This window comes from Thamnophis sirtalis, unplaced genomic scaffold, assembly GCF_051295495.1.
Source record: "Thamnophis sirtalis isolate CommonGarterSnake01/CBP01778 unplaced genomic scaffold, rThaSir2_p1.2 scaffold_12, whole genome shotgun sequence".
In the NCBI taxonomy this organism is placed as follows: domain Eukaryota; kingdom Metazoa; phylum Chordata; class Lepidosauria; order Squamata; family Natricidae; genus Thamnophis; species Thamnophis sirtalis.
The window spans coordinates 35,268,354-35,280,797 of NW_028261392.1; the positions used below are offsets into that span (position 1 = coordinate 35,268,354).

The 12,444-nt window shown below is 37.7% G+C and overlaps 1 protein-coding gene across 5 annotated transcripts in view; it reads left to right on the plus strand.

Annotated features, from left to right (window-relative positions):
- Nucleotides 1–213: 213 nt before the first annotated feature.
- Nucleotides 214–12,444, plus strand: part of TSGA10 (testis specific 10) — a 43,040-nt gene continuing 30,809 nt past the window's right edge. For 3 of the 5 annotated variants that reach the window (XM_087726632.1, XM_087726633.1, XM_087726635.1), the window contains exons 1-5: nt 214–396; nt 3,967–4,086; nt 8,315–8,530; nt 9,439–9,504; nt 10,812–10,985. In XM_087726632.1, coding sequence (XP_087582758.1) covers nt 340–396; nt 3,967–4,086; nt 8,315–8,530; nt 9,439–9,504; nt 10,812–10,985 — 633 coding nt within the window. In that variant the 5' untranslated portion in view covers nt 214–339. The remainder of the gene's footprint in view (nt 397–3,966; nt 4,087–8,314; nt 8,531–9,438; nt 9,505–10,811; nt 10,986–12,444) is intronic. The other 2 variants (XM_087726631.1, XM_087726634.1) reach the window with 2 other exon arrangements.

Here is a 12,444-nt window from a genome sequence, read left to right on the forward strand (position 1 = left end):
AGGCAGCGCGTCCCGGGAAGCAGGCGCGTCCCTAAGAAGCCTCGCTGGGGGCCGAGGCCGCTAGTGCTTCCCTGCCTGCCTGCCTACCTACCTACCTACCTGCCTGCCTGAAGGGCGGGGGGGGGAGGAATTCCTAGCTGGCTGCACCTGCTGAACAGTTACGGGGCGGGTGGGCGCGGAGAATCGGTCTGGTTGCTCATTGGCCTGTCTGGCTTGAGAGGGAAAAAGAGGCGAGGTAGCGGGTAAAGCCGAGAAGCGAGTTGAGGAACCCGGGAAGGAGAGAAGGAATGAGAAAAGGCAGGCAGTACGCTTTTTGGCGCTCACGATTTAGCTGCCATCATGACCTCTAGGAAATGCCCTGGGCGCAGGAGGAAAAACACAGAATTTATCGCAAAGGTACAGAGAGTCCGTAGGGCCGTGATGGCGAACCTATGGTACTGGTGCCACAGGTGGCACATAGAGCCCTCTCTGTGAGCATGCAAGCCGTCGCCCCAGCTCAGCACCACCATCCATGTGCCTCCCGCAGCCGGCAGATTTTTGGGTCTCTGCCACCCATGCGAGATGCATGCGGGAGATGTGCATGCATGTGTGGGGGTCCATGCATGCACAGGGGCTGTGCATGCATGTGCGGGATGAGGGTATGGAGGAAGTCATGTGCGGGGTCACAAACAAATGCACGGGGCAGGGCACATGTGTGGGGTTGCACATGCATGCAGGGGATGGGTATGGGGGCACACACATTGCATTATGGGTGCGCACGCACTTTCGGCACTCGCCACCGAAAAGGTTAGCCATCACTGCCATAGGGTGTAAGGATGAGGAAGGCAGCCTTCTGGCAGAGGTATTTAGCAACTTTGGGGAGGGAGCTGAGAGAAAACCTCTTCTGAAATGGGGGTTTCAAGAATTTTATGAAGGTTTGAGGGGGAAATGTGATCATCATTCCCAGTTTCTGTTAAGCTTCCAAGAGGAAAGTTACAAATAAACAAATTTATTATCTTTAGAATTTTATGTATGCGTAAGCTAGTCCTCGGAAGAAAATGTATAGATGGAAACACATGGTGTGAATGTTACCTAACTTAGTTATATTTTTTAGAAAAAAATGAAAGGCTGGAAATTCATATTGCAAAGAGAACAATTCTCTCAATTTGGCCATGTTGCCTGAATTCTTCATTGTTCTTTTGTTTAATTTTTTTTTAACCTGCTTCCATGTTTAATGACTCCATGATATACTAGTAATTTAGCCAAGAACATACACAGTTTTAAAACTGCATTTAATTTAGAAATGATAAATCTTTTTTTAAAGTCCTTGGCATATATGGGAAATATTTTTGATACATACAGCCACCCATGTCACTATGGTGATTCTGAGCAGCTGACAACACAAGCAACAACAAAAAGTAGAATACATGACCAGTCCACTTGGGACTGGAAATATTAACATAATTTTAAATGATGAATCTGACAGCCCTTACAAGCAGTTAAACCACATTTCCTTGTGTAATTCATTTCTACTTTTAGTTAAAAAAACTTGCTAGGAAGAAGATAAGTTTTCTCATGTATCCATTTTGCCTGTCCCCAATCCATTGAAGCAGCTATCACTATGGTACTTCCACATCTTGGTTTCATTTGACATTTTAGAAAGTAGGGAAGCTGTTGGTTCATGGAACTGGATAACAAAAATATCATGTGTCTTTAGTGGTTGACTGGATTGTTCTGCTTTGATGATTTAATTATAATTTATTCCATGGAAATTTATTTTAAATAAGCATAGAAGGATTTGGATTGCATTTGAAATACTGTCACATTTTTTTTAAATCAAAACCCAGTCAGTGGGCTCCCAAAACTAACACAACCCTTGGTCTTTAGGCAACACAAACACAAGCACACACTGGGTAGTACTCACAGTTCCTTCTTACACACTTACCCAGGTCTACTAGTACTCTCACTACTAGTATAGCCTACTAGTATACTCTACTACTATTTGTGAGCCCTACTGCTAAAGAATAGTATTTCTATTAGCCCTAGGCTGCTATCAGTTGCTTTGTTTCCACAAAGTAACAGAAACCACCTCCCCTCTCACTCCCAGAACAACTCCAATGCCCCAACTACATCCCCACAACAACCCCCCACCTGCTTTTCTGCTTGTTGCTGGGAAGCTGGACTGGCTAGGGAAAGCTCTTAAAGAGGCAGGGCACCATGAGCCCAGCTGCTAGCTATTTTTCAGGCAGCCTGCCCTTTCACAAATACCCTGATATTTCTTTTCAAATGTAAACTTTGCTATTATTGGTACTGAATAGTTTATACTTTATTTTTTATACTAGTATTGAGTTTTTAATTCACATTTAATAGTTCCATTATTTAACCACTTTTAAAGAAGCATAATATTATAATTGTCTTCTTATACTGTGTAATATTAAGTGCATATATTGGAATAAATACCAGTCAAACAACATTTTCATATACCATATTTGCATTCATGCTAAAACTATTCTGAATAACTTTGGGTACTAACTGCTTTTCTAATTTCACTTGGCTCCTCTGATCAGTGGAAGTGACTAATTTTTTGAAACCACCAAAACCTAATTTACAGCCATTATGGATATGACTATTGGCAACTATTTATCAATTGGTGAAGTATCAGATGGGTATATATCAAGAAACAGTCCAAGCTTTAGTTTAATTGATCTCAGCCCTGTCACTATTATCCAAGTCATTTTTCTGTTAATTGACTAGTTGACACTTCCTGAAAAGTAGTGTATAATTACTATCTTTGTTTCCATGCTCTTAATTAATTGTTATTTGTATATCTATTATATCTTTACAGTTGTTGAGAAAGTCTCAATCTTTATTTAAATTTTTCCATTTTATTTCAGTAAAATGTCATGGCCATTACTGCAATGGCAAGTCTTGCTTAGTTACTCATGCTCTAGTCACCTCCAGACTGGACTACTGCAAAGCACTCTACATGGGACTGCACTTTAAAGCATCTTGAAGCTTCAGCTGTTACAGAATGCAGCAGTGTGGACCATTATCTTTATTCTTAGAGCTGTATTGGTTGCCTGTGTATTTATTTATTAAATTTATATTCTGCCCATCTCACTCTGAAAGGTGGCATCATATATATCAAATAAATGTTTGTTTGTTTGTTTGTTTGTTTGTTTGTTTGTTAAATTTATAGGCCGCCCAATCCCGGAGGACTGGGTGGCCTATAAATTTAACAAACTTTGGTTTTTAGGCAAACTAAAGGTGCTTGTTTTAACCTTTAAATCCCTTCATGACATGTGACTAGACTATCTGAGGGAACACTTCTCCCATTTACATCAATGGCCCCATTAGATCTGATAGAGAACACATACTTATGGGTATCATCAGCTTCAGACTTATATTTGGTGGGTCCCAAAAGATGTACCTTTTCTGCTCACCTTATGGAATGTTCTTCTCTCCGAAATTATTTTGTTCTTATTATTTTGTAACTTGCTTCATTTATGTAATGCTTTCTAAAAACAAGTAGCATTTTGTCTGGCTTAAACCAGTAACATTTTCTCAAAATTCCACATATGTCCCCAAACTTAAAGGTTTCTCATGATCTATGTCAGTTTTCCACGGTGTTGTTCCTTCAAGATATGCTGAACTACAATTCTATAATTAACCACTACCTTAGACAAAACCAAGTTGGGAAAAAACTAATCACTGTTACTGAATTACTTATAAAAATGTTGACAGACTACCCCATTTGAATCTTCCCTTCAGTATGGTACAGAATAAGTAGTACATAAGCATGATTTCCAAGACTTTCTGAATCCATTTAACATAGTCCCTATTGAACCTTGACAATTTTATTTTCAAGTAAAGTTGAATAAATTAGGCTAAATGTTATTTTCATATGGCAGTAACACAAACCTTGCGTCTTTTAGCTAAATGTAGCAATAAATACCATAAATAACATTATTTTTAATTGTTTTATAGAGAATCACAACAAGAGAAGAGCTTGCATTAAGAGGTCCATTGATTGAAAGTGACAGAACTTCAAAAACTGAAGACAGATTTAGGCGCAAAGACAAAATAATCCAGGAATTGCTCTTAGAGGTGTTGTCATATATTTCTACTGTTTTGTAACAACCATATATGGAATAAACTTCCACTGATATAATTTGATTAGATTGCTGTAATGTGAGAAAATGGTTATGTATTCTCCATAGAGATGAAGGGACAAGATCATGGGCTGGGATCAGTGATGACATTTTGTCATTATGACTTAGTGCCTCTTATACTGATGGTCTCTTACTGTGTGTCTCCAGAAGAGTAAGCTCATTTACTTATGGATATTATAGAGAGAAGCTAACCGCCTAGATGTATTAAGACTTTTTAGTTCTTGTCAGCCTGAATTCAGTCCTCATGGCAAAACAAGGTTGAGGTTTATTTAGAAAAAGATAAAGATTGTGCTTGTCACTAAGAAAGTAAGTGTAAAACCTAATGTAGGTTGTTGATTACAAGACTGCCTATATGCAAATGGATGATAGCTACAACAGGAATTTATATTATTATCATTATTATTAGATGATATATCATTTATTGTGTTTTGAGTGTTCTTAAACCTAACAGTATTAGTAGCAGAGAATCAACTTTCCTAATGTGATCTCCTCACTGGGAAGCCATAGATAATTTTCAGATATACTGAAGTTACTAGACAGCTTAGTGTGTCATCTGAGTAGTAGCCTATGTTCAATTGTTTTAGTTCTGGAAAGAAGATATCAAATTTGGTATACATTTAGTAGGACAGAATTTAAAAATTATATTCTCATTTGGACTCCACATTTATAACTTAAGTTACCATGCATCTTATAGCATAACTGAACTTGCTGATAATAAAACACAGCTTTGAAGTCCTTGGAGAAAAATCCGTATAAATCAAATAGTTTTCTGGGAGAAAATTTGGTAGAATTTAAATATTTCCTGCTCTTTACGCGGGATAAATGTCCGTGTTCCTTTACTTTGTGCTAATTAACTTAGTGACCCTGCTTTTAACATAAAGATCAAATATAGCTTAAACCTACACTCATCATCATCCTAGTGTTTTTCCCACAGGTGCAGGATCCACTAGCTTGAACCTTCAGTATCTCTCCAAAGTAGGTTTTCTAAACAGTATAGTGTATAATGTTGGCAAGAATTTATTACTTAGAGATATTATTCAAATCTTAGCACTAAACCTAGTTTTGCTACTTTTAGTCTGTTTCTCTTTGCTACTTCATAAATGACAGATGACCCACATTATCCCAAAATAAAAACTGCCTAGTACTGAGACCTCTGAGGTGTCCAATAGAGATTCAGAATGTGTCAAGAGCCATAGAAAAAAAATCAATGATATTGGGCTTTAAGCTAGAGCAGTGGTTCCCAAACTTTTTCAGTCCACCGCCCCCTTGATGCTACAAACTGATCCTCAGTGCCCCCTACCCAGTGGTGGAATTTAATTTTTTTTATTACCGGTTCTGTGGGTGTGGCTTGGTGGGCGTGGCTGGGGGATCATGTGACTGGGTGGTTTGCACGACAGAAGGAAGATAGTAACAGTAAAATTCAAAACTGTAACAATTAATTGCACATTTATTCAAAATCCAATTTAAAAACATTTTAGTTAATGTTAATTCAACAAAATTGTTGAACATGATCCAGTGATACCAGGTTTTCAAAGTCTGATAGTCATTTATCAAGAACCTTAGTAACTAGTAACTTAGTAAACTCAGTAAAATTTAGTAACTACTTCACTGTTCAATAAATTCTGTGTAATACAGTACATGCTTGATCATTCACACACACACTGCTGCCTTTTGGTTTTTTTTTTCAAAATAACAGGGTGGGGTGGGGGTAGAGAAGGAAAAAGACTTTGCTCTATGGTATCTGCCATTTCAGAAATGCTCATTACACTGCTCCATGTGATCAGTCTTTCTGTATTCCTCAATATATTGGTGCCCAGCAGCTGGTCAAAACACTAGTAGTACTTATGGAACTGTAGATGATTCTATGGCAAAATACAAGCCTTGCAGCTCATGTATACTCATACAACATAAGAGTGATGCCATTATCCAGATTTATCTGTGACAAAGGTCTCACTGTGCATAAATATCAAGATAGGAAGGGCACTTCATTAAAAAAAAACTGTTTTGGCTCCATTTGGTTATAAAACATCTTGTTTGGCATACTGGAACATTTAGACAGCATTTTCTTCTAATATGGGACATTGTTCTATCATAATTTTGTTTTGCTTTGCTTTTTCCTGTATGTGACAATATCCAACTTTAGACAGTAATTAGACCATTTTTATTTACTTTTTTAAAAAACAGTATATGTTGGAAATGCTTATTCCTTTTCCACAACCTCCCCTATATTTCAGCCTTCAATGAGATTACTTTGCAACTCAAAGTTTGAGAAACCACCACAAGTGCCCTGCCTCCCACTCCTCACTTTTTAAGGCCACCTCTATGAAAGGAGCGAGGAGGCAGAGGGGGGCTAGCCTCTCTCCTCCCCTGCCACATGTTTACCTGTGTTGCATTTCTAAGGTGGGAGGGGTAAAGATAGGTGAGAGTGGTGCGTCCGTGTGGAGCGGGTGCAAGAGGGATTGGGGAGGTGGCTCCAGTGCACAGGCGCGCCGTAGCGCAATTCTTGCAGAGGCAGCTTGCAGCGCAGCGCCAGAAAGGGAGTCAGAAGTAAAGCCATTTATAAAAGTGGGACAGGCAGGCAGGCGAGCGTTCTTGTGCAGTGACATCGGATTCGCTGCGTAAGGCAGCGCCAATTCCCTATCCCTGAAATACAGGCCCAAGGTCATCCGCATTGAGTCCCACATGTCTTCTCCGTGCACAGCACACGCAGAGTCGTATCAGAGGAGAAATGCAGGCAAAAGGCTCTTCTCTTCTTTCTCTGCCCCCGCCTTGCCCTCCCCCTGGCCTGACATGCTTGTATGCTCTTGAATGAGCGAGCAAGCAAAAAATCCTTCCAGTCTTTGGGATGTTAGACTGAATTTCACCCCTGCCAGAAGTGCTCAGCTGACTGGCGCCAACAGAGCCCCAGGCAGAATTGCACTCTGCGAGGGGGCCACCTCCAGCACTCCTCTGCCACCTTCCTTGCCTCTTAGCACCCTCCTGCTGACCCCTTGCCTCAGCGTCCCCTAAGTCATCCCACCGCCCCCCCAGGGGGCAGTACCACCCACTTTGGGAACTACTGAGCTAGAAGGTTAAAACCATTCTATCACTAGACATGTGAATTATATTCATAATATAAATAATCTCATCTATTCCTTTCAGAACAAAGGGGAGAGCAAGCTATGGAGATCAGATAGTTTAGTCTAAATTTGGAGTTTCAGAAAACAAATGGAAGTAAACTCTTTCTTAAAATATATCTTTGAACATTTCAATTAATTTACCCACTAACCTAATACCTTGGTGTTTAACTTCAGAAAATTTAATTCTGACCATAGCCCAATTCTGAAAACTCCTTTTTTACTTAGGGCTATATGTGGCATTTTTGTTATCCAATAAATCAATATTGTGAAGCTTTTCCCATATTCTTTCTTTATGTTTAGCTCAAATTGCAAAAACATAGCTATTTGTAATGCTAGTTCTATGTGGATTTGAAAATGGGCTGTTTTCCTATTCAACCTATCGCATCCCACCTCCCACTTCCTTCCCTGAGAGCTTGCTTAATACATTTTACAGGGAGCAAAATGTAATTAATGTAGTCTAGGGCCTAGGCTATTTCACAAGTACCAGTAGAAAATGGCCTGAGCTGGTTTTCTAGCCTACATATACAGCATGAACTGAACTCTTCTTACTTTAAGTACTTTGTTTTGCCCCATCTCCTGATGCAAAAAGTGGTGGGTTGCAAAATTGTAGTGTAATTCCCTTAGTGTAGTGTTTAATTGAGAATGTACTTGCAGAAAAAAATGATACATTGATGCAGGTAGCATTCTCTTATATCAGCAACTTGGTTGTTTGCCAAATAGTGAGATATTTTTTCTTTGTATTTGGAGGGACTAGGGAGAGTTTTGTTTCAGCACAAAGTTAAGCTAGTAGCCGAATTGTATTTTGTATTCTCTGTGGTTGATTGGTTAGAGGGAACACAGATTTATTAATGACTCTTCTTGCCTGTTTTCAATGTTTTGTATTTAGCAGCAATCAAAATAATCCCATAGCTGATGGCTGACTCAAAATGCTTTATAGATATTAGTAAGTGAAAATAATGGAATGCAAAGTTTTATTTCATCTAATATATTAATACAATTGTTTCTGTGATTTAAAAAAATAGATAAATGTGTTTGTCTCACCAGATTGAACATCTAAAAACAGAAAATCTTGATTTGGAGAAGCATGTTAGGAAAATACTTAACAGTAAAGATAAAGTAACAACCCAAGTGGACAGTTTGACCAGTGAGAATGAATATCTTTGTAAAGAACTTGCTCATGTAGATAAGATAGCTGAACAACTGGAAAAAGAAAGAGAGTTTGTACTTGATAGTGCTGGCCAGGAACTTTCAGAAGCCAAGGTACTTGATTTATTACATGAAATGTTTTATATATGCAGTGCAGTTATAGTACATGTTACATTGTTTGTTTTAACTAATGGAGAAACTGGAAGAAAAAATGCAGTAAACACAACATTACAGATAATCTTTGACATATCCATTCATTCAGGGACCATGTCAGTGCTGAAAAAATTATGTTATAACTGTTTTTCAAGGATCCAGCTGTAGAAGTGCTCCTGTGTTCCCATGATCATGAGCCAGACACTTAGGTGCCCAGTTCACAATTACAGTGTTGCAACAAGCCACATCACAGGATCCCATAATTTTTTTACTTCATATCACCCCCTGTCCACTGCCCCACCTACATTCCCCAGCACTTTTTCTGTGCCCTTCACCAGCACATCTGCCATCACCACATTTGCCTATACTTCTTGCTGGCCCTCCCACAGTCTCTGCTGACCTACCCTCAACCTCCTCCACCAAACTGCTTGTAGACCCTACCAATCCACTCCCATTCAGCATTGCATATCTGTAGTATCTCCTATTCCCACCATATTCCTTATCTGATTCCCACTTTTTCCTGGGTTACAATAGCAACTGGGATTGTCATTGCTAAGTGATTTCTTGGTTGTCTGGTCCTAAATGCTCTCATAAACAGAGAGTATCTGTATTGTTCTAATTACATTGTAAGATTATTGTATCCATGATTTAACATGTGCATGCATAGTTTTACATGGAGTGATTGCTTTTTAATGAAAGATATAAATATGTGATTTCTGCAAGATGAGAGAAGTGAGACCATTATTTCTATCTTTGTTACATATCTGGTATTTCACCATAGCCATATTGCTATTTCAGTTTATTTTATGGAATAATTGAAATATATTATTATATTGTCATGTAAATACTTAAATATTTTTTCTTTCTAGTCTCAGATTAAATTCCAACAAAATACTATTAAAAAATTGGAACATACGGTCAGCATTCTTAAATCTGTAAGTTTTTTGTATGTTTCCTTTGCTAGTGTATATTATTTCACTTGTTTTAAATTGGATATTTATTTTACTTGACATTTAAATTATTTCACTAAAAAAAGTTTAAGGTACTGTATACCTATGAATATTATAGACTTATAAGCACAAACTCCACAATAACTAATTAAAGAGAATAAAATTACTTCATGAACTATAGATAAAAACTATAAATATGATATAATAGTAAAAATGCTAAAAGACCAGGTAAAATACAAGAGAAACACCAGAGCACTGAATAAAATAAAAATAGGGGCAAAGGCCTAAAATCAGGATGGTCAATCTTTTTGGTTTAGGACCATGCCAGACTTTACATTGGAGTACCAGAGACTTTGTTGCCATTTTTTTTTTTTTTTTTTTTGAGAAAATGTTATCTAAGTTTAAAGCATTTAAAATTATTTATGATTCTGGATCACTGAAGTTTCTGGGTGATCTTTAAGGGTAGGCTTGTGTAGAATGAATTGTAATATAATAATACAAATGAGAAATGAGAAGGGCATACGTGACTTGCTTCAGTGCATCCAGATTAAGCTGCAGTTAATACACCAGCTCAAATTGAATGAAGACATCCATCTAAGAGTGGGTGTCCAAGAGGAATTCCAGATTCAAAGTCTGGCCTTGCTGGAAGAACATGAGAGAATGAAATATAAAAGTCACACAACATGGGCGAAATAGTAAATGATATACATCTTAAGTAATTTATACAAGTAATAATGTCTGTGTTCCAAACTTTCTATTTTATGACTACCAGGGCTTTTTAGCAAATTTTCCTGGGAAATTCATATGAAAAGAACAGAACAGAATAAAATAGAATACTTTATTTGGCCAAATATAATTAGATACACAAGGAATTTGTCTCTTGTGCGGAAGCTCTCAATGAACTTCATAATGATGATGATGATCATCATCATCCCAATAAGGGGGTAGTAAAGAAGATAGGAGGCATAATAAAAATGCTACAACCATACATGGGTTAGTAGATTTGAACTTCATCTAAACTTCATTCTTCAATTTGAAAAGATACATGTAATCGATTCTGTTAAATTTTTAGGTTAAATAATAGCATTCATTATTTAACAGTCAATGGATTTTTTTCTCTTGCCAACCTTTACTTAACAAATTCATAGAACTAATAATTTTTTCAGAAAAGAATATAATATGACAACTTTGAATTAAAAGTAAATAAAATACTTAGATTCTTATGAACAGAATTTCTATAAAACTTTAAACATGGGATTTAGTAATTGTGCATTTTCACGTTTACATAAAAGGCGACCCTGGATGTTGAAAAGTCAGACGGAAAGCTCAACAGTTTTGTAAAAACAGTAGAAGAAGAGAAAGATTATTATAAATCTGAAGTAGAAAAATTGAAGAAGATGTATCGAAGTACAAGTCCTAAACGCAGCCCGTCTTGTTCGATTACAAAAATTTCCTCCCCAATTCAGGTATATATTTTTATTTTCTGAAAATACAGAATGTATGCATTTAATTTATATAATAATGTAAAATCTTCAATAGCAGTAGACTTATATACCGCTTCATAGGGCTTTCAGCCCTCTCTAAGCGGTTTACAGAGAGTCAGCATATTGCCCCCAACAATCTGGGTCCTCATTTTACCCACCTCGGAAGGATGGAAGGCTGAGTCAACCCTGAGCCGGTGAGATTTGAACCGCTGAACTGCTGATCTAGCAGTAGCCTGCAGTGCTGTATTTAACCACTGCGCCACCTTGGCTCACTTGAATTTTGATAAGCTGGAGGATATATCTATATAGTTTTCTTGGCAACACTATTGATATGGTTTGTCACTACCTTCTTCTGAGACATAATATTTAAATTTGCTTCTTCAATTTGTTATAGAACTATGGAATTCTCTGATGGCATACCCAGATCAGGCTTAGCTTCCAATTTCCATCCCAATATATACAAAATTTAGCTATCCTATTTACCTAAGTAGTAAGAATTTACTTACTCTCTTTAACCATAGTTGGCTGTATTGCAATGATTGATTTGTGATGGTTTAGCAAGAGAATTATTGTGCTAATGGGAATAGATAGATAGATAAATAAATAAATAAATAAGTAAAGGGAGACTAGTATAGATCTATTTCAAGCTATTTAGCTCTAGCTACTAGCTAGTAGTATACTATATACTACTATAGATAGATAGATAGATAGATAGATAGATAGATAGATAGATAGATAGATAGATGATAGATAGATAGATAGATAGATAGATAGATAGATAGATAGATAGATAGATAGATAGATAGATATATTAGTCTTGTTGTATTCGGGTCTTTTCCCATGTAAGATTGAGATTGTCTTGGCAACGCTTCAGCAAGGTCTCACTTGCCATCTTCAGGCTGGGTTTTGGGCTTAAAGTGTGATCGGGGCTGCCGTCTTTCTATAAATCTTGGTGGGGTATGTGTGTGTATATGTGTATATGTATGTGTATGTGTGTGTGTATATATATATATGTATATGTGTATGTATATGTATACATGTGTGTGTGTTTTTTGTGTGTGTCTGTGTTCGTAGATTTTCATGGGTGTAGGTATGCTGGTCTTGTCGTATTCGGGTCTTTTCCCGTGTAAGATTGAGATTGTCTTGGCAACGTTTTGGCAAGGTCCCACTCGCCATCTTCAGGCTGGTGTTTTTGGTTTCATGCTTGTGCGAGTAAGGCGTGGTTGGAGCTGTCATCTTTCTATAAATCTTGGTGGAGGTGTGTGGAGTGCTGGCTTTGTTGCTGTAAGTGGGTTGATTGGCTGTGTAGTTGCATCCTGATTGGTAGATGGAGTTGATGTTTGTAGATTGGTTGGCTGTTTCGTATCATCCTGTGTGGCTGAGGTGCTGGCTGTGTGTCCGTTGATCCTTTGTGTTGTAACGACCTGGGTGCTGAGTGGGG